The sequence below is a fragment of the Oncorhynchus mykiss genome, chromosome 2 (assembly GCF_057628025.1).
Source record: "Oncorhynchus mykiss isolate SJ-2025 chromosome 2, ASM5762802v1, whole genome shotgun sequence".
Taxonomy (NCBI): domain Eukaryota; kingdom Metazoa; phylum Chordata; class Actinopteri; order Salmoniformes; family Salmonidae; genus Oncorhynchus; species Oncorhynchus mykiss.
In genome coordinates this window covers 61,643,019-61,664,102 of record NC_143023.1, presented here as the reverse complement: position 1 = coordinate 61,664,102, position 21,084 = coordinate 61,643,019, and the positions used below count along the sequence as shown (strand labels likewise).

At 42.6% G+C, this 21,084-nt stretch overlaps 1 protein-coding gene across 4 annotated transcripts; it reads right to left on the bottom strand.

Annotated features, from left to right (window-relative positions):
• Window positions 1–7,960: 7,960 nt before the first annotated feature.
• On the bottom strand, window positions 7,961–20,040 carry LOC110493335 (formin-binding protein 4). 4 transcript variants are annotated; one of them, XR_016487602.1, is made up of 17 exons: window positions 19,491–20,040; window positions 18,851–18,928; window positions 17,676–17,797; window positions 17,027–17,207; window positions 16,729–16,879; window positions 16,481–16,580; window positions 16,045–16,371; window positions 13,748–13,940; window positions 13,429–13,538; window positions 13,208–13,312; window positions 12,120–12,765; window positions 11,471–11,634; window positions 10,877–11,148; window positions 10,452–10,578; window positions 10,015–10,214; window positions 9,643–9,800; window positions 7,961–9,156 (listed from the first exon to the last, which is right to left on the bottom strand). XR_016487602.1 is itself a non-coding variant. In XM_021567607.3 (17 exons), the coding sequence occupies exons 1-17, from the start codon at window positions 19,597–19,599 to the stop codon at window positions 9,063–9,065; spliced, it is 2,625 nt and encodes an 874-aa protein (XP_021423282.2). In that variant the 5' UTR covers window positions 19,600–19,685; the 3' UTR covers window positions 7,961–9,062. The 4 variants fall into 4 exon arrangements, 2 of the variants coding, with proteins under 2 accessions (XP_021423282.2, XP_021423273.2); XR_016487601.1 differs by having other exon boundaries at window positions 18,851–18,946; window positions 19,491–19,665; XM_021567607.3 differs by having other exon boundaries at window positions 12,632–12,765; window positions 19,491–19,685.
• Between the last annotated feature and the right edge of the window lie 1,044 nt (window positions 20,041–21,084).

Below are 21,084 nucleotides of genomic sequence, written 5' to 3'. Positions count from 1 at the left end.
CAAAAGGCTTTCGGAGCCATCATCGACTCAGTGGGTTTTGTCCAACATGTCTCTGGACCCACTCACTGTCACAGTCATACGCTGGACCTAGTTTTGTCCCATGGAATAAATGTTGTGGATCTTAATGTTTTTCCTCATAATCCTGGACTATCGGACCACCATTTTATTACGTTTGCAATTGCAACAAATAATCTGCTCAGACCCCAACCAAGGAACATCAAAAGTCGTGCTATAAATTCACAGACAACACAAAGATTCCTTGATGTCCTTCCAGATTCCCTCTGTCTACCCAAGGACGCCAGAGGACAAAAATCAGTTAACCACCTAACTGAGGAACTCAATTTAACCTTGCGCAATACCCTAGATGCAGTTGCACCCCTAAAAACTAAAAACATTTCTCATAAGAAACTAGCTCCCTGGTACACAGAAAATACCCGAGCTCTGAAGCAAGCTTCCAGAAAATTGGAAACGAAATGGCGCCACACCAAACTGGAAGTCTTCCGACTAGCTTGGAAAGACAGTACTGTGCAGTACCGAAGAGCCCTTACTGCTGCTCGATCATCCTATTTTTCTAACTTAATTGAGGAAAATAAGAACAATCCGAAATTCCTTTTTGATACTGTCGCAAAGCTAACTAAAAAGCAGCATTCCCCAAGAGAGGATGACTTTCACTTTAGCAGTGATAAATTCATGAACTTCTTTGAGGAAAAGATTATGATTATTAGAAAGCAAATTACAGACTCCTCTTTGGGTCTGCGTGTTCCTTCAAGGCTCAGTTGTCCTGAGTCTGCACAACTCTGCCAGGACCTAGGATCAAGAGAGACGCTCAAGTGTTTTAGTACTATATCTCTTGACACAATGATGAAAATAATCATGGTCTCTAAACCTTCAAGCTGCATACTGGACCCTATTCCAACTAAACTACTGAAAGAGCTGCTTCCTGTGCTTGGCCCTCCTATGTTGAACATAATAAACGGCTCTCTATCCACCGGATGTGTACCAAACTCACTAAAAGTGGCAGTAATAAAGCCTCTCTTGAAAAAGCCAAACCTTGACCCAGAAAATATAAAAAACTACCGGCCTATATCGAATCTTCCATTCCTCTCAAAAATTTTAGAAAAGGCAGCAACTCACTGCCTTCCTGAAGACAAACAATGTATACGAAATGCTTCAGTCTGGTTTTAGACCCCATCATAGCACTGAGACGGCACTTGTGAAGGTGGTAAATTACATTTTAATGGCATCGGACCGAGGCTCTGCATCTGTCCTCGTGCTCCTAGACCTTAGTGCTGCTTTTGATACCATCGATCACCACATTCTTTTGGAGAGATTGGAAACCCAAATTGGTCTACACGGACAAGTTCTGGCCTGGTTTAGATCTTATCTGTCGGAAAGATATCAGTTTGTCTCTGTGAATGGTTTGTCCTCTGACAAATCAACTGTAAATTTCGGTGTTCCTCAAGGTTCCGTTTTAGGACCACTATTGTTTTCACTATATATTTTACCTCTTGGGGATGTTATTCGAAAACATAATGTTAACTTTCACTGCTATGCGGATGACACACAGCTGTACATTTCAATGAAACATGGTGAAGCCCCAAAATTGCCCTTGCTAGAAGCATGTGTTTCAGACATAAGGAAGTGGATGGCTGCAAACTTTCTACTTTTAAACTCGGACAAAACAGAGATGCTTGTTCTAGGTCCCAAGAAACAAAGAGATCTTCTGTTGAATCTGACAATTAATCTTAATGGCTGTACAGTCGTCTCAAATAAAACTGTGAAGGACCTCGGCGTTACTCTGGACCCTGATCTCTCTTTTGAAGAACATATCAAGACCATTTCAAGGACAGCTTTTTTCCATCTACGTAACATTGCAAAAATCAGAAACTTTCTGTCCAAAAATGATGCAGAAAAATGTATCCATGCTTTTGTCACTTCTAGGTTAGACTACTGCAATGCTCTACTTTCCGGCTACCCGGATAAAGCACTAAATAAACTTCAGTTAGTGCTAAATACGGCTGCTAGAATCCTGACTAGAACCAAAAAATGTGATCATATTACTCCAGTGCTAGCCTCTCTACACTGGCTTCCTGTCAAAGCAAGGGCTGATTTCAAGGTTTTACTGCTAACCTACAAAGCATTACATGGGCTTGCTCCTACCTATCTCTCTGATTTGGTCCTGCCGTACATACCTACACGTACGCTACGGTCACAAGACGCAGGCCTCCTAATTGTCCCTAGAATTTCTAAGCAAACAGCTGGAGGCAGGGCTTTCTCTTATAGAGCTCCATTTTTATGGAATGGTCTGCCTACCCATGTCAGAGACGCAAACTCGGTCTCAACCTTTAAGTCTTTACTGAAGACTCATCTCTTCAGTGGGTCATATGATTGAGTGTAGTCTGGCCCAGGAGTGGGAAGGTGAACGGAAAGGCTCTGGAGCAACGAACCGCCCTTGCTGTCTCTGCCTGGCCGGTTCCCCTCTTTCCACTGGGATTCTCTGCCTCTAACCCTGTTACAGGGGCTGAGTCACTGGCTTACTGGGGCTCTCTCATGCCGTCCCTGGAGGGGGTGCGTCACCTGAGTGGGTTGATTCACTGATGTGGTCATCCTGTCTGGGTTGGCGCCAGTATTTATGCTGCAGTAGTTTATGTGTCGGGGGGCTAGAGTCAGTTTGTTATATCTGGAGTACTTCTCCTGTCCTAATCGGTGTCCTGTGTGAATCTAAGTGTGCGTTCTCTAATTCTCTCCTTCTCTCTTTCTTTCTCTCTCTCTGAGGACCTGAGCCCTAGGACCATGCCCCAGGACTACCTGACATGATGACTCCTTGCTGTCCCCAGTCCACCTGGCCGTGCTGCTGCTCCAGTTTCAACTGTTCTGCCTTATTATTATTGGACCATGCTGGTCATTTATGAACATTTCAACATCTTGGCCATGTTCTGTTATAATCTCCACCCGGCACAGCCAGAAGAGGACTGGCCACCCCACATAGCCTGGTTCCTCTCTAGGTTTCTTCCTAGGTTTTGGCCTTTCTAGGGAGTTTTTCCTAGCCACCGTGCTTCTACACCTGCATTGCTTGCTGTTTGGGGTTTTAGGCTGGGTTTCTGTACAGCACTTTGAGATATCAGCTGATGTACGAAGGGCTATATAAATACATTTGATTTGATTTGATTAACACACGGGACGAGACCCGTAATCATCTGCGCAATCCACAAGGGCACGAAAGCCCAAAACACACAGCACAGCACAGCACTCATGCGCACCAACAGACATTGTAACAATAATCAACAGTCCAATGGAAGCCAAAGGGCATACTTATACAAGCGCTAATCAGTGGGAATAGGGGACAGGTGTGTGTAATGAAAGTTCTGGCGGGATCCCTGACATCAGCGAAGCGCAAGAGGCATGAATGCTCTGACTTCTGTGGCCAATGCAGAATTCGGATTGACCATGCAGAGTCCTTATTAGTAATAATAGTAATAAAAATAATAATAATAGTAGTAATAATAGTAATAATAGTAGTAATAATAATAATAATAGTAATCATAACAGTAGTAATAACAGTAATAATAATAGTAATAGTAGTAATAATAACAACAGTAGTAATAGTAATACCCATAATAATAGTAATAATAATCCTAATAATAGTTATAACATTAATAATAATAGTAATAGTAGTAATAATAACAACAGTAATAATAGCAGTACTCATAATAATAGTAATAATAATCATAATACTAATAGTTATAATAGTAATAATAATCATAATAATAACAACAGTAATAATAGTCATAATAATAACAATAGTAATAATTATAATGATAGTAATAATAGTAGTAATAGTATTATTAATAATAATAATAATAATGTATAGCATTTCTATAGCGCTTTTCATAGAATCTCAAAGCGCTTCAACAGCAAAAAAACAAACAAGCAATATATCAGGACAGGTCAACCAATAGAGGCCAAGTCTTTGAAAGCTGCATCCTCCGAAGATGGAGGGTCCGTTCATGGCTTGAGCGGAGAGAGCTGGTCAGAGAATGGTAGATGATGGTGATGGAGTTTGCTGATGATCTTGTAGAGGGCAAGTCTGGGAACCAGCCTGAGTCTTATAGCCACTGGATTTCTCTTCCACTTTGGGTAGCACCCACTTGGGTGATGCCTCAGTGTTTCTGAGCACCAGAAAGCTCACCTCACAAAGTTCCAAATAGTAGCCAGTCATCCTCACTATGAACACCCCACTGCACCTCTCTGATTCAGAGGGGTTGAGTTAAATGCAGGAGACACATTTCAGTTGAATGCATTCAGTTGTGCAACTGACTAGGTATCTTATTTCTTTACCTTTCCATCCCAGCGTATTCTGTAGTATTCATAGTATATTTATAGTATACTCATAGTGTACTCATAGTATTAACATAGTATATTCATAGTATATTGTGTATATATTCCTACTACCCTTCCTCGTTTTAAAAATATGTTACTAATATATTACTTGGTTGCATTTATGTCTGTGTGTATGTGTGTGTGTGTTGCACTGTTGAGGAGAGCCTGTGAGTAATCATTTCGCTGCAACATTTAAGTCCTGTATTCTGGGAATGTGACCAATATATTTTGATTTGATGACAGCCAGGCACTAATTAGCTAAATAAATAGTTAAGCTTTTATAAGGTATTAAGAGCCAATGGTAACCTATTAGGCATTTATTCAGTATTTTTTTTTCTTTATCTAATACATTTGTTTATTCATTCACAACTAAGATGTTGCTGGGATCAGCCTGTTGGTTTCGTGGTTGTAAATGGAATAGTACATATTGGAAACGTATTTATGGTAGGCTGGCATTGCTTAATTGATTATGTGGGTCTTTGATCCACAGAAGTGTATTGTGCCATATCACAACGTGTTGCTGAACCCCTGAGCAGCACGACTTTCCATGTTTGAAGCGGGCCTGTTGTTTTGGCAAGACAGCTGTGCATGGCTGCATCTCACTGTAGCAGGCTTTAGACTATGTTTTGGTTATTTGTTTGCTGCATTTGTTTACTGTTAATGTAACTAGCCTAAATATACTGTAGATTGTGTAATATCTTCATCGCATTCACAGTAGTGTCAGTAGGCTATTCCAAGCCACACTGCTATTCAGCAGCCTATTTTTGTTTGCATGCATGAATAACTAGGCTACTTTCAGGATTTAGTTTGTATTATTTTGGTAAAACAGTTGTGTGTACAGCTGCATTCACATAGGCTGTTTGTAATAAGTGAATTACCCTAACTATCTTGTAGCCTATATTCATTACCAAACGGCCTTGCTTTAGTGTGTAGGGCACTGTCCATTGTGCTGATACGCAGCGGAAATACTACAGATTTTGCACCAAACTACCTGTCACTTCAAATGCACTCAATGATCTCTGAGTCTCAGCATTTGAACTTTATGTTTGTGATATAAGCAGAATCCAATATAATTCCAATGCAAGAACCCCCCAAAATGTGCCCCCTCATCGATTTTGACTGCCCCCTTAGTAAATGTTTCCTGACGCCGGGTGTGCGTGAGCTGCCTCGGCCATAAGGGTCTGATTAAATGGCAATTCCTAACACACAATGATCTAAGCCAAATCGATCCATTTATAGACTCCATGCTGGCGACAAGGGATTTACACATAAACTCAGACATGCACCCTTTTCCGTACATTTTTCAGTGTAATCAATACAAAAACGGTCTACAGTCAATAATTTCATAGCGATAGAAATTGACTTACTTTTCGGGCCTCGTCGCCGTCCATGCTACAGGCCTACTTCGGTCTCCAGAAAATGAACCAACATGCCAAAGATGAAATGCTACTGAATATTAAACTGGCTTAGAAATAAGAATGAATAGAAATGTCAAAATACCATTGAAATTATTGCGTCACAATACCAGGCAGCCATTGGGAGTGTACCCATGAAGTTACCAGTCAATTTCCAGGGTTAGCGTTCCAAGCCCATTCAATTCATTCTTATTTCTGTGAGCCCAGGCCTACTCTTATCATGATGTAATTTGCAATCCATATCATTAGGCATAAATCATAGACCACAGACGCTGAGACGCACTATTTTTCTCAAAATATATACATTTGACCCTTTGGTGTAAGCTATACAGTACCAGTCAGAAGTTTGGATGCACCCACTCCTTGAAGGGTTTTTCTTTATTTTTTTTACTATTTTCTACATTGTAGAATAGTGAAGACATCAAAACTATGCAACACATATGGAATCATGTAGTAACCAAAAAAGTGTTAAACAAATCCAAATATATTTTATATTTGAGATTCTTCAAAGTAGCCACCCTTTGCCTTGATAACAGCTTTGCACCCTCTTGGCATTCTATCAGCCTGCTTCACCTGGAATGCTTTTCCAACAGTCTTGAAGGAGTTCCCACATATGCTGAGCAATTGTTGGCTGCTTTTCCTTCACTCTGTGGTCCAATTAATCTCAAATCATCTCAATTGGGTTGAGGTCAGGTGATTGTGGAGGCCAGGTCATCTGGTACATCACTCATCTTGGTCAAATAGCCCTTACACAGCCTGGAGGTGGGTTAGGTCATTGTCCTGTTGAAAAACAAATTACACTAACACAAACCAGATGGGCTGGCGTATCGCTGCAGAATGCTGTGGTAGCCATGCTGGTTAAGTGTGCCTTGAATTCTAAATAAAGCAAAGCACCCCCACACCATCACTCCTCCTCCTCCTCCATGCTTTAAGGTGGAAATCACACATGCAGAAATTATCCGTTCACCTACTCTGCGTCTCACAAAGACACGGACGTTGGATCCAAGAATCTCAAATCGCAGGCTGTCAAATCAAAAGGCACTCCTTCGATGTTTTTATTTTAGTCAAAAAAAACTGTCATTTTCACAAGGTTGTGTAGTAACATATTCAACTACTTATTATTGGCTCGAATTCAGGTTGTGCCTTTAGATTGACAAAATTAACAACCAATGCAAGAATTTTTCACTTCTCAAACCCCGCCCTGGTCTGTATGGTTTGTTTCTCAAGCATTCAAGAAAGTCTTGTCATGTTGCGCCTCTTGGTTCAGAAATTCCGATGTAACATTATGCCTGTTAGAAGAATAACTTGAAAAAATGTACAGGAATCCTAGTCTCTCAGCCTGTATCTTTTGTGCTAAGCTATCAATGCTAGTTACCTAAGTATCTAAACCTGCTGCATCTGAAATAATTATCGTTTAAAGTTAAATACAGCCTCAGTGACTGTTCAAGCAAATAACAACACTGGAGGCCTACTGGAACTACTAAAAAGTATGAAGTTTACAAGTAATTAAATACAAAACATATAGGCTATTTGGAAAGGACACAATGGCAGCAACTTCGGTCGGTGATGGTGGGAGTGGTTTTGCCGAATGGACCCATAGGAGTTTGAGCCTTGAACGACAGAAAAATATTGAGTAACTACTCTCATTCTATAGGTTAAGCATCTAGTTACAGACGTTAGACTAAGACATCCAGAGCAACACAGCAGGGAGCTCCAATATGATCAGGAAACTAGACCGGTTATATAGATCGCTGAAAATGACTGTCAATCATTTCTTGTATTAGTCATCTCAGGGATGGTACTTGAAAAATGTAGCAGAAGCAATATCCGGTTTAGCTCCTCACTAAACAGTCTATAGACATGAAATCATAAAATTACACAACTGAGTAGGACAAAGTAAAACCAACTAAATCCGAAATAGAAAAAAAAACTGGCAGTGAAAGCAAAGATCCAAGTCAACTAACCAAAGGTAGTAATTGCAGGCAAGAGCAAAATGGATTCAATAGGGTTGGTTGTTTGAAAAGTTCAAATGAAAGACTATTTTTAAATTAATTTTCAAATAATTTGTTCTGCTTTTAAATTAGTTTTGCTCCTTGTGTTCACAAATCTACAAACAATTCTCTCAACATCCATCACTTCTCTCATTCTTCACATTTCCAACTTAATTTGATGTTTACGATTTATTTTATTTTGAATTCAATACTTAAAGGCCTGAAATTGACCCCATATGTTTTCCCCAAACAATATACAATATTGTTGCATTCCCTCCCCACCACCATATCATAAACATCAAGGGCGTTTTTACTAAGACATATGCAATGTACACAACTGAAAACTGCTCCCCAAAAAAACAGGACACTGTCCTTGCCACCAAACTATACTTGATTTTCAGCACAAATTGAAAATGTATTTATGCAAATATGATATGATAAATCAATTGGCACATATTTTTATTATTGGCATGTCATTATGTATTTTCCCTTTGTCCAGAGTTGACAAATACAAGACCAAAATAGTAGGCTGGGAAATGGGTTGTTTGGTCATTTCACCTACTGGCTTTACTTCAAATTTGTGCAGAGAAAGTCTGCAATGAAGCGGTTTCCACTATTGGACCATGTGAAAACGCACTTGTATACACGGTTTAAAGATCATATCTTTAGTCAGACGACAAGAAAAATCTGACAGGATATGTAGAGGGTATACCATGAATAAACTAAAAGTACTGTCAGTCTCTATAGTTGTAGCATCCAGCAGTCTTCTGCACTGCCTGGATACTTTCCAGTAACAGCAGAGGGCGATACAGCAACATTAAAAACTGAATATGGACCAGAGTTATTAGGAAGGTGTCATTGATCATAGTTTATGAAAATGGGCAAGGACATGGGGGAGGTCAAAACACAACTACATATAGAGTTCATCTCCACTATAAACAAAGGTTTAGAAACTCCAGCATTCCCAAACATTTCACAGAAAACAGCATTTATGCTTTAAAACAGGTCAAGCAGAGAGGGAGGCTTGGTAGGGGGAGTCTCCAAGGTAACATGTAAAAACAATAGTGGGTATTACAGCGAATAAAAAAGAAAAAAAAGAACATTCCAACCCATCCAATGTATTCATCCAAGATATGAGGGGCTTTTCAAACCGTTTCAAAATGACAGTGAAAGCGTAAAAAGTGCACAGTCCAGATTCTTCTCAGTAAGGGTTTAGGGGAGGATGGCGTGTGCACACACACGCATATATGTGGAGGCAGGGAGAGGAGTGTGCGTGTTACGTGCTCTTCATCATCTTCCTCTTCTTCAACAGTCTCTCTCGCCAGTCATCAGGTAAAGCCTCAAAGTTTGCGTTCTTTCCAGCTTTTCCCCTGCAACCCAAAAGATAGAGGTAGTAAGAAAGATTATTTTCACAAAAAAACATTAGAAGTTGTTAAAATATACAAAAAGTATGTTTGACATTCTCTACCGCACTGGCTATGAAAAGCCAACTGACATTTACTCCTGAGGTGCTGACCTGTTGCACCCTCTACAACCACTGTGTTTATTATTATACCCTGCTGGTCATCAATGAACGTTTGAACATCTTGGCCATGTACTGTAATCTCCACCCGGCACAGCCAGAAGAGGACCGGCCACTCCTCAGAGCCTGGTTCCTCTCGGTTTCTTCCTTGAGAGTTTTCCCTAGCCACCGTGCTTCTACATCTGCATTGCTTGCTGTTTGGGGTTTTAAGCTGGGTTTATGTATAACACTGACACCGGCTGATGTAAAAAGGGCTTTATTAGTAAGATAGATAGATAGTTGTCCTCGTCAGAAAAATTGCTTGCAATCACAGTAGTTCAGGGGAACCACTTACGTGAGTAGCTGCTGCTGTTTCCACTCCTCGATGCCCCTCTTGTTGAGCTGGTCCCTGTCCTCGTCACTGGAACTAGACTTCTCCTCCTCGTCCAGTTCCTTCTGGATGCTCTGCCACTTCTTCACCAGGGACGGCATCTTCGTCTTGCTCTTCTTCGACTGGACACAGCAACCAGGGATGTGGGGAAGGGGAATAAAGGAGACAACGGGGGGGATTGTCATTTAAGAGCGTCACTGTGGTTCGATACAACTAGGAGAAAACTATTTAAATTGAAAGCTATTACATCGAATTAGACGGTGCCAATCTTGTACCATCCTTTTTCCTTATCAATGCATAGAACAGATGCCATTGTATAAGTCAAAGACGCCCAACCTTATCCTTCTTCAGTTTCTTGGTCTTGTCCGTGGGCAGTGTTTTAAGCCCTGTGGGGTCCAGGGTAAAGGGGGGCTGAGTGGGGGGTAGCGGGGGGCGAGTAGGGGGAGGTGGGAGAGGTGGGGCCGCAGGTTCAGAAGGCAGTGGAGGTGCAGCTACCGCAGACACTCCCCAGTAGGCAGCTCCTGACATCACAGGGGCTGAGGACACAGAAAGGAACACACAAAAAAACTTTATGGTTTGCAATTAAACAGCCAAACACCTATACAGAGATACACTAGGGCCATACATCTCCAATCAGAAAAATCATTAAATCACAGTAATTCAGTACAGGTCTGTGAAAGTTGTCATCATTGAGAGTCCTACTACTTTAAAGAACCATGTTTTCATGAAAAAAACAGCAGGCACACCGACTCGATGATATCATAGCTTTTTACCTGCCGTGGAGGTGATCTGTGTATAGAGGATGGCACTGCTGCCGATTGTTACTGCCTTGGTCAGCTGACCTGCTCCTGAAGCTTTGCGTTTCTGACCCTTACCCAGGGAAGCTGTAGACTCCACAACCTGAGTGAAGACAAAAAGATAAGCTTACAGTAAAAGCGTATGCTAATGTCCAACAAAATGCTCGCTATGCACATCTCCCATCAACAACAAAAAAATGGTTTGCAATAACAGTAATTCAGTACAGGTCTGTGAAAGTTATCATTGAGAGAGTCATGTTAACATAAAAACCAGCAGGCCCACTGACTGGCACTTGACAACTGCTGAACTAGGCTGTCACCTAGAAAGTGTGCTTGGTTAGTCTATTCACAAGCCTACTGAGATGAGACTTGAGGTCTGGATGTGTAGAACGGTCCCATACCTTCATGCCGCCGACACCCAGGGGGAGGGGAGGCTCTGTTCCTGGTGCTGGAGGCTCACAGTCATCATCCTCCATCTCTACCTCCTCTATCTCACCATCATCCTCCAGGGGAGGAGGAGGGGGCGGGGGAGGCGACTCCGGGGGTGGAGGGGGGGGCAGGGGGATGTCGGACGGGGGAGGGGGCTGGTCAGGGGGAAGTGGGGGCTGAGGCATAGACCAACAGGAGGGAAGGCTAGGCTGAGGGGGGACGACGGGTGAGAAGACTGAAGCTCCTGCAATATGATAGAAAATGTATAAAAATGTACCCATTTTCTTTGTCAGAGGGGAGAAGTGAGTAAGGTTCACCAAATACTAACTTTTTAGTAACATATGACCGTGGCAGGTTCCATAGCGCAAGACATGCTTGTTAGTTACTAAGCCGAATGCTCTATGCATCCCTCCTTCAGTACAGGTCTGCGAAAGTTCGAGTCATGCAACTACACAACTAGCGTGGTTTCAAGGCCAAGCGATAAATCTGGACCTAAAGATAGAGGCTGTCACTTAGGAGAAAATAAGGGGATTTTAAAATAATGTTGAGGGGTCTTGAGAACAGACCTGCAACTGCGAGCCCACCAGCGGGTACGGGTGGGGGTTTGGGTTCCCCCTGTATGGACAACGTGGTTTCTGGTCCTTCCTCCTCCTCCTCCTCTTCCTCAGCTGGGAAGTCCCACTGGGAGGCATTGGTGCGGTCATTGGTATAGAAATACCTCCTGTGCTCTCTAGGAGGGAGAACAGAGATACAAGGCAGAGTCTCAACAGCTGGCCTTATAACTAGCTGAATCGCAGTATACCCCGAGGAGGGGGGGGGGGGGGACAATGCCCCGTTGGGGGGGAGGAGAGGGGGAATGTTGGGCTGGACAGCCAGGTTAGCCATCCAGGAGAAGAGCCAGATTGGATCATGATGGGGGACATTGATGGTGAACCCACTAACTTTCTTAAAACCAAATTAACAAACCAAAACCTATCAGCTCGGGTCCTGCAAAGTTGATCGTCAAAGCAGTGTTCAGACGTTCAGAATAATGGTCCATATAATGGTTGTTATGACAACATACAGCCCCTCCAAACAGACAGATGCAAAAGAGACAGTCATCAATTCAACAATTTTTTTTTTTTTTTTGTTTTTACATCAGAACTATCTATACATTCAGTCAATCAAGGAATAAAAAGTAAAAACAGGAAACATATGAAATAGAGTTGGTCTGACCTGCTGGGTCCTCGTCAACGCTCCGTCTTCGCTTTAACTGATGTTTTTGACACTCCTCGTTTCCGGGGCTTCAATCTGTCACTCATTTCGCCCAGCAATGCATTCTGGGGGCTGTAGTCCTGTAAAGTGCACACAACCACCTTCCTAGCTATGTACCCCCGTTCCACTGACTGGACCCCCAAACAGTCTACAGAGGGCCCCCCAAAGACAAGAGCCAGAGTCTGGGCTATGGGTGGACAGGACAGGGATCCCGTATCCGCATCTGGTGGTATAGTGTTAGGGGATCAAGCTGGCCTGTATGGCTGCTCCCATATCACCACTGACAGTGCCAGCATTGCATCACAGAAACCTTGAGGGTCTGTCTCGGTTTCATTTTATCCACTGGGACTGGTTAAGATCTCCCTCATATCAGGTTAAATAGATGGCAACCCCAGCTCTGAGGGGGTCGTGGTCACACTGGGTTTGGGGAGGTGGGGGGTGTTTAAGAGATGTTAAAGGTAAGGAGCGCGTACCTGTCCCAGTGGCAGGACCAGCCTTTAGGGGCGGCGTTAAGTTCGTAATGTTTTATGTGCTCGGCGGCTTCCTGCAGCCTACGGCGGAGATAGATCCCGTTCAGAGCCCCTTCCCGCCAGTCAGCGATCCGCGTCTGAGAGGGAGAGAAGCATGGGGGGGGGGGGAACAATGACGGTTAGGCATGTACATTTCTTTTCTATAATGTTATAACATTAATTTAAAAAAAATAAACATCGCCCATCAGAATGATCAATGGCCGTCATTCAGTACAGATTGTTATGTAAATAGGAGCTTTTTCTATTACAGCATATTCTTGTTTTTTTATTACCATTTGTATAATTTTATTTGACGTAGTCCTGCATGTTGGTGCTCAAAGGTTGTACCCTGCAATCACACCTGCAAATGTGACTAGTAAACACAATCTGAAAGGTCTGCGAAAGTTCTCACCATTGAGACTCATGCAGCTAGCTAACTAGTGTGGTTTCTAGGCCAAAATAATCTAATCTGGACCTAAAGATATAGGCTTTCACTGTGACTGGAGGTAAGCTATAATAAACAGGTCATGGTCATCTCACCTCAGTTTGTAACAGAAGCAGCTGGAAGTTAGAGATGGTTTTCTTGTTGATCCCTAAGAACTCCATCTTGCTGGTTAAGGTGTTGGCAAGTTCTCCGATCTGAAACTGATCATTCAAAATACAACAATTTTTTAAAAAATGTTATCCACCAGTTATTTTATCACTCAGGCTCTACTACTGAGAGTTAAATCGGTGTGGGAGTAGTTAAAAAGGTTCCATACCCTGAGCTCCGGAGTTTCCACCTCCTCTTTTGGTGGCACGTTGGTTAACGTTCTGTCCCCGGTCTCCTTCTCCTGCTCTTCCCCGGCCTTCTCTGGGACTTTGGAATGTGCTGTAAGACACACAAGAGGACTGGTATTAAGTAGACGCCTACACATTACATTTGTATGACAATTGGTCTATGCAGCATATCAGATCAGAAGACCTTGAGAAGTGTTTACATTTTAGGATGAACCACATCAGAAAAATTGAATGATATAAACTGCCAAGAATTTGTGTATCCGGACCAGATCGCACCCTAACTGTTCTCCAGACACTCACTTGTGTCGGGGTCTTCCCGTGTATCTGAGCCCCTGCTGTTTGAATCGGGGCTGGCTGCTCTAAGGAAGGCCGTCTTCCACTTGGCCTTCTTCAGGAGCAGGCTACAGGGCTCGGGGGCCTCCTGACTTGCGTCAGAACAGGGGCTGGAGCCCCCCGCACTACCATCACCCTCCTCCAACGCCCGTAACTCAGCCTAGGGGGCAGAATAACAAAGAGGACAAATGTTCATGTTCAAGTCATTGTAAACGATAACCTCTTATGGCTAGGGGTTTCGCTAGCCTCAACAACATTCCGCTGAAAAGGCAGCGCTCGAAATCCAAAAATATTTTTTTGAAATATGAAACTTTCATACATTAACAAGTGCAATACACCAAATGAAAGAAACTTCTTGTTAATCTACCCATCGTGTCCAATTTCAAAAAGGCTTTACAGCAAAAGCACAACATATGATTATGTTAGGTCAGAGCCTAGTCACAAAAACACACAGCCATTTTCCAGCCAAAGAGAGGAGTCACAAAAAGCAGAAATAGAGATCAAATTAATCACTAACCTTTGATGATCTTCATCAGGATGACACTCATAGGACTTCATGTTATACAATACATGCATGTTTTGTTCGATAAAGTGCATATTTATATCCCAAAATCTCAGTTTACATTGGCGCGTTACGTTCAGTAATGTTTTGTTTCGAAAACATCCGGTGATTTTGCAGAGAGCCACATCAATTTACAGAAATAGTCATAAACTTTAATATAAGATACAAGTGTTATGCACAGAATTAGAGATATACATCTCCTTAATGCAACTGCTGTGTCAGATTTCAAAAAAACTTTACGGAAAAAGCAAACCATGCAATAGTCGGAGTACGGCGCTCAGACAACAAATCAAGCCATACAGATATCCACCATGGAGTCAACAGAAGTCAGAAATAGCATTATAAATATTCACTTACCTTTGATGATCCTCATCAGAATGCACTCCCAGGAATCCCAGTTCCACAATAAATGTTTGATTTGTTCGGTAAAGTCCATAATTTATGTCCAAATGCTTCCTTTTTGTCTGCGCGTTTAGCCCAGTAATCCAAATGCTCAATTGCTTAGTTCAGACGAAAAGTACAGTTCGTAGAAACATGTCAAACGAAGTATAGAATCAATCTTTAGGGTGTTTTTATTATTGAAGATTTATGTTCCAACCGGCGAATTCCTTTCTCTTCAGAAATGCGATGGAACTCAAGCTAACTCTCACGTGAACGCGCGAGACCAGCTCGTGGCACCCCCCCTCTCATTCCCCCCCTCCTTCACAGCAGAAGCATCAAACAAGGTTCTAAAGACTATTGACATCTAGTGGAAGCCGTAGGAAGTGCAATATGACCCCATTTACACTGTATAGTAGAAAGGCAATGAGTTGAGAAACTACAAACCTCAGATTCCCCACTTCCTGGTTGGATTATTCTCAGGGTTTCGCCTGCCATATGAGTTCTGTTATACTCACAGACATCATTTAAACAGTTTTATAAACTTCAGAGTGTTTTCTATGCAAATCTACTAATAATATGCATATATTAGCAACTGGAACTGAGTAGCAGGCAGTTTACTCTGGGCACGATTTTCATTCAAACGTGAAAATGCTGCACCCTATCCCAAACAGGATAACTCCCGAAGGTACACTTAATTCTGCAAGTATTTAATTGTGTCAACATTCTGGTCTGACCTTTTCAAAATAATCACAACATACATAGTGCACAAAACATTTAGGACAAATTCATTATATTGAGTTGAACCCCCCTTTGCCCTCAGAACAGCCTCAGTTCGTCAGGGCATGGACTCTACAAGGTGTCGAAAGCGTTCCACAGAGACATGTTGATTCCAATGCTTCCCACATTTGTGTCAAGTTGGCTGGATGTCCTTTGGGAGGTACACCATACTTGATACACATGGGACACAGAGTGAAAAACCCAGCAGCGTTGCAGTTCTTGACTCAAACCGTTGCATCTGGCACCTACTACATACCCCGTTCAAAGGCACTTAAAACTTGTGTCTTGCCCATTCACCCTCTAAATGGAACACGCACACAATCCATGTCTCAAGCCTTAAAATAATTTAACCTGTCCCCTCCACCTACATTAAATTAAGTAGATTTAACAGGTGGCATCATAGCTTTAACTTGGATTCATCTAGTCAGTCAATGTCATGGAAAGAGCATAATGTTTTGTACACTCAGTGTATAAACTCACTTGAAAGAGATGTCAATGTCAACATCCCTGGTTTAATAAAGGATGAATAAAGACTTAAGCTGACCTTTTTCCTCTCCAGAGCCAGCTCGAGCTCCATGGTGTCCTCTTCCGTCTCCTCTTCCTCAGAGTTTTCCACAGACTGGTTCCTGCTGCGCTGGTCTCTCAGGGGGTGCGTGGGGGTATCTGGCTCATTCAGGGGGGGAGCGGGGGACCCTGGCAAGCTATCCTCCAGACTGTTCTCTTTCTCCTCTAGCCCTCCTACAAGCCTTTTCCTCCACTTCTCCTCCGCTTCTTTCACCTCTGCGGGGATGAGGGGACCGAGGAGGGAGGCGGCAACACCATGACGCTCCTCTTCTTCACTGGTCAGGGCAACCACGCTCTCCATCACCTCCTGTCAGAGGATATACACAGAGTTATAGACACACACACGAATGGATAGTTGAGTACTATGTTTGGATTAAAACTAAATCATTGAGCGCACAAAAACTCAAATAACTCACCTTCTTTATTGTCTTAGGCGTCGGAGCACTGACGCCAGTGGAGTGTTGTTCAACATGGTAACCTGCACTCTGTGTAGTTCCGTTGCCATTGACTGTTGAGCTACAGGGGATGAAATAGAAAACAGGTGAAATCTTCAACTCCAAGTAGAAAATACACATTTCAGAGTCATGCTGTAAAATACAAAACCACTTGTGTATGACTAACATTTGTATATTATTATGTAGTACCATCCATTTTTACACTTCACCTGTCTGCGTACTGTTGCAGGCCTTGCACCTGGTGGGCCAGGTAGTAAGGCAGCTGCCAAGCCACCTCATTGGTTTGAGTGTTCCAGTAGTAGTAACAACCTGTGTTGTCATCCCACACCTCCTGCCAGTCACCCATCTCCAATCCTCCAACTGGTGGACAGGAAACACAAATAAGGAAGGAACTCCAGTCTTCAAAAACATACACTTAACATGTCACAATCCCAAACAATGGCTAGACTAACTGCTACTTCTCAGGTAAGTTTATGCTATTTATGAAATACAAAAAAAAACGGTCACCTCCAGCTAGTGAAGTATGGGTATCATACTGGAAGTCCGCCTCAGTGCTCTCCGGCTCTGTCCCAGTCTCAGAGGCATGTTGCTGGGCTCTGGGTTCTGGACGTGGTGGGGTGGGGGCTGGGGCCGACAGATCCCCTGTGGGTTCCTCTGAGCCCGGCTGTGTGGTGATGGCATCAATTTCCTATGGCCGGGGGGGGGGGGGTGATTAAATTAGGTTGTCGAAGGACACCACCTGTCTAAAGCCATGAACAAAGCAGAGAAATACAGGCCTACACGAGACAATCACAGGTATATAGCATTCTAAGACAACTAGGAAGAGAGCCCTGATATCACCATATTTATTGTAGAAAAAGATGTATTTTCATTTCTTTTGTTATAAATTTGAATTTCCCAAGTACCAATACGGTTATGAAATTTATGACATAAAACAATGGGTTGAAAGTTAAAAGGATGTCAAGGCCTAAGGTGTATTTTCTTCTGTGAGAAGCTATTTCAAGGCTGTGGTGTGCAGAGAAGGATTTACACTACCAACGTCAGTGACACAGCTTAATGGAAACAGTTCATCACATCACTGACTGACTGAGGTAGGAACACAGCCGACTGAGAAAAGACTATGAAACTAACAGAAAAACAGCATTTTTATACTGACGGCCATGAAGTTGGCGAGTATGTCTGCAGACTGGTTGTGTTGGGTCCTGATGGTGGAAGGCTGAGAGTCTGTATCCTCTTCTTCATCACTGTCCTCATAGGCCCCCAGGAGGGACAGACCCTCTGGGAAGAAACACAACAAACTGGTGAGGTAATGTACTGTTTGTAGGCAAACATGCTTGTGTGTGATTAGTAACCTGAGACCTGAAGACATCTTGTGTTGCCCCCCCAGATAATACATAGGCTTGAGCTCAGCTAGCCAAGTACACCTCAACTCCACGATACCATATCCGCAAAGTTGAGTGCAGATGAGATGAGTGAACCTCTGACTCATAGTGCAGTCAATAGTTCAAAAATGTTCATTCTTACAACCTTATCGTGTACATATGTTTGTCCTCTGTTGCATGTCTTTGTTTACTGAAATCCAGAACTTTTAATAAAATAAAGCCACTGACTGTTTCCTCTGATATTCAATCGGAACATGCATTCACGCTCAGTTGCCATTAGAGCAAGAGCGACAATGAAACAGTTGGTAGTTATATTTTATTCACGTTTTGTAAAAATAAAGGATTTTAGCTAACAAAGAATAACCACACAACAGATGACAAACATAGGTACATGGTAAGGGTGTAGGAATATACATTTTCGAAATTGACTGCACAGCGACTCGAGTCAGAGGTTCACTCCAAAAACACTTGCGCTCAACTCCATGGCAATGGTCTAGTGGAGTTGAGATCGCTACTTGGCTAGAGCTCAGCAGGATGACAGTCTTATGGCAGGATGACAGTCTTATGGCAGGATGACAGTCTTATGGCAGGACGACAGTCTTATGGCAGGACGACAGTCTTATGGCAGGACGACAGTCTTATGGCAGGACGACAGTCTTATGGCAGGACGACAGTCTTATGGCAGGACGACAGTCTTATGGCAGGACGACAGTCTTATGGCAGGACGACAGTCTTATGGCAGGACGACAGTCTTATGGCAGGACGACAGTCTTATGGCAGGACGACAGTCTTATGGCAGGATGACAGTCTTATGGCAGGATGACAGTCTTATGGCAGGATGACAGTCTTATGGCAGGAGACCCAGGTTTGAACCCAGTCGTTCATGAGTTCACACAAGCTTGCAAACAAACGGGTGCATTAACAAAGTTACACACAAGTTATATCTTACCTGTGGCCTTAACTGCTGGGATCCTCATTTCGGTTGTTACTTCTCTCAGAAAACTGTTTCCATCACCGTTACCTTCGTCTGCAGAAAAAGGCATCACTGCAATTGTCAAAGTAGCTGAATTATGTAGTTATATGTGGTCTCGATTGACCAGAGGCCTCAGTAGAGTGAGTCTATTAACTCGTAATCAACAGTAAGCTAACGTTACCATTGATATGCCTAGCTAGTTCGCTGGTGTCGCGGCGTTTGTTCGCGAAATACACAGGCCGCGCGCCACTACAAATCATTATTTCACCAATATGCTAACATGCTAGCTGGCTAGGCTAACTAGCTAACACTATTTAGAAACCGAAAAACACCAACATAAATAAATAGCATTGGCATACTTTGTTTCGAAAAGAGCAACCAGTTATTTAAATATAGTAACCAAGTCAAGCAATGCATATATTTCCGGAATATCGGTAACTAACGTAGCCAGCTACATTTTGAACAACTAGCTAGGCTACGTCACCGGCGAGGCCAATTAGTTAACGTTAGGCTAGCTAGTTTCTCTTCAGTGTTGATCAGTAGAAAAATGGGCCCGATTTTGAACGAATCATCCACCAACCATAAACTAAAACATAAAATATGATGGTGTTTTTACCTTCGGAACCTAAAACGTCTTCTCTTCCACCGCCTGTCCCGCTTCGAGGTGGGGAAAGTTGCAGTATTGTTCTGCGTCCTCCTGTTCCTGTGCGAGTTTTCTTTCCCATCGCTAGTCTGTGTAGCGCCAATGCACTATCCCATGGAGCCAAGGTGTTGCTGCTTGTACAGTTGAAAAAAAGAAGAAACTAGCCACATCCGGTGGGAGGGGAGGATTTATTTTAAAAAATCGTATATATGTTTTTGTATCTTGCATAATATCACAGTTGCAATGCTGTTTTATAAGCTAATTTGTGTATTTCTTACATTTCTATTGCATGTGTATATGGAACATCATGTTGAACGAGGGAATGTATGAATATTTGATTGCATTAAAGGGGTAGATTCACCATGAATGTACTTCATGGTGAATCTACCCCTTTAATGCAATCAAATATTCATACATTCAATTGATCAAATATACTACTGTATACTAGAGACAATTCCTACAGGACTTCCTTATGATGATCCCTCGTTCAACATGATGTTCCATATACACATGCAATAGAAATGTAAGAAATACACAAATGTTTGTTTAGGCTACATTTGTTTTTCTTGTTTTAGCCTACTACTCACTTTTTGCAACATTTCAGTTCTCTTTATTTGGAAAGCCTGTCAAGATAAAAAAAATCATCATCTACAGCATGATTTGTTTAGGCTACATTTGTTTTTCTTGTTTTAGCCTACTACTCACTCTCAGGCAGTGTTGGGTAGATTCCTCTCTAAATGTAGGCCTAATCTATTACAGTTACTACGCAAATAGCACATTTGGTTCCTTGGAAGTTGTGGGAAGGTACGTTTTTGGTTTCCCATTGGTTCTTGGTACAAAGCTATACATTTATTGATCTGTAAAACATAAAATCAAATGTATTTATAAAGCCCTTCTTACATCAGCTGATGTCACAAAGTGCTGTACAGAAGCCCAGCCTAAAACCCCAAATAGCAAGCAATGCAGGTGTAGTAGCACGGTGGCTAGGAAATACTCCCTCGAAAGGCCAGAACCTAGGAAGAAAACTATAGAGGAACCAGGCTATGAGGGGTGGCCAGTCCTCTTCTGGCTGTACCGGGTGGAGATTATAACAGAACATGGTCAAGAAGTTCAAATGTTCATAGATGACCAGCATGGTCAAGTAATAATAATCACAGTGGTTGTCGAGGGTGCAATCTCAGGAGTAAATGTCAGTTGGGTTTTCATAGCTGATCATTCAGAGTATCTCTACCGCTCCTGTTGTCTCTAGAGACTTGAAAACAGCAAGTCTGGGACAGGTAGCACGTCTGGTGAACAGGTCAGGTTCCATTGCCGCAGGCAGAACAGTTGAAACTGGAGCAGCAGCACGGCCAGGTGGACTGGGGACAGCAAGGAGTCATCCGGACAGGTCGTCCTGAGGCATGGTCCTAGGGCTCAGGTCCTCCGAGAGAGAGAAAGAAAGAAAGAGAGTAAGAAAGAAAGAAAGAAAGAAAGAAAGAAAGAAAGAAAGAGAGAGAGAAAGAAAGAGAGAGAATTAGAGGGAGAATACTTAAATTCACACAGGACACCGGATAAGACAGGAGAAATA

Bases quoted from the DNA above. Each gene is read 5' to 3' on its own strand.
- LOC110493335 (XM_021567598.3), bottom strand. From the start codon at position 19,599: ATGGGAAAGAAAACTCGCACAGGAACAGGAGGACGCAGAACAATACTG. The intron at 18,947-19,490 runs GTAAAAACACCA...TGACAATTGCAG, and splicing joins AGACGTTTTAGGTTCCGAAG to TGATGCCTTTTTCTGCAGAC. The intron at 11,635-12,631 runs GTACGCGCTCCT...TCTCCCTCCTAG, and splicing joins TGGTCCTGCCACTGGGACAG to AGAGCACAGGAGGTATTTCT.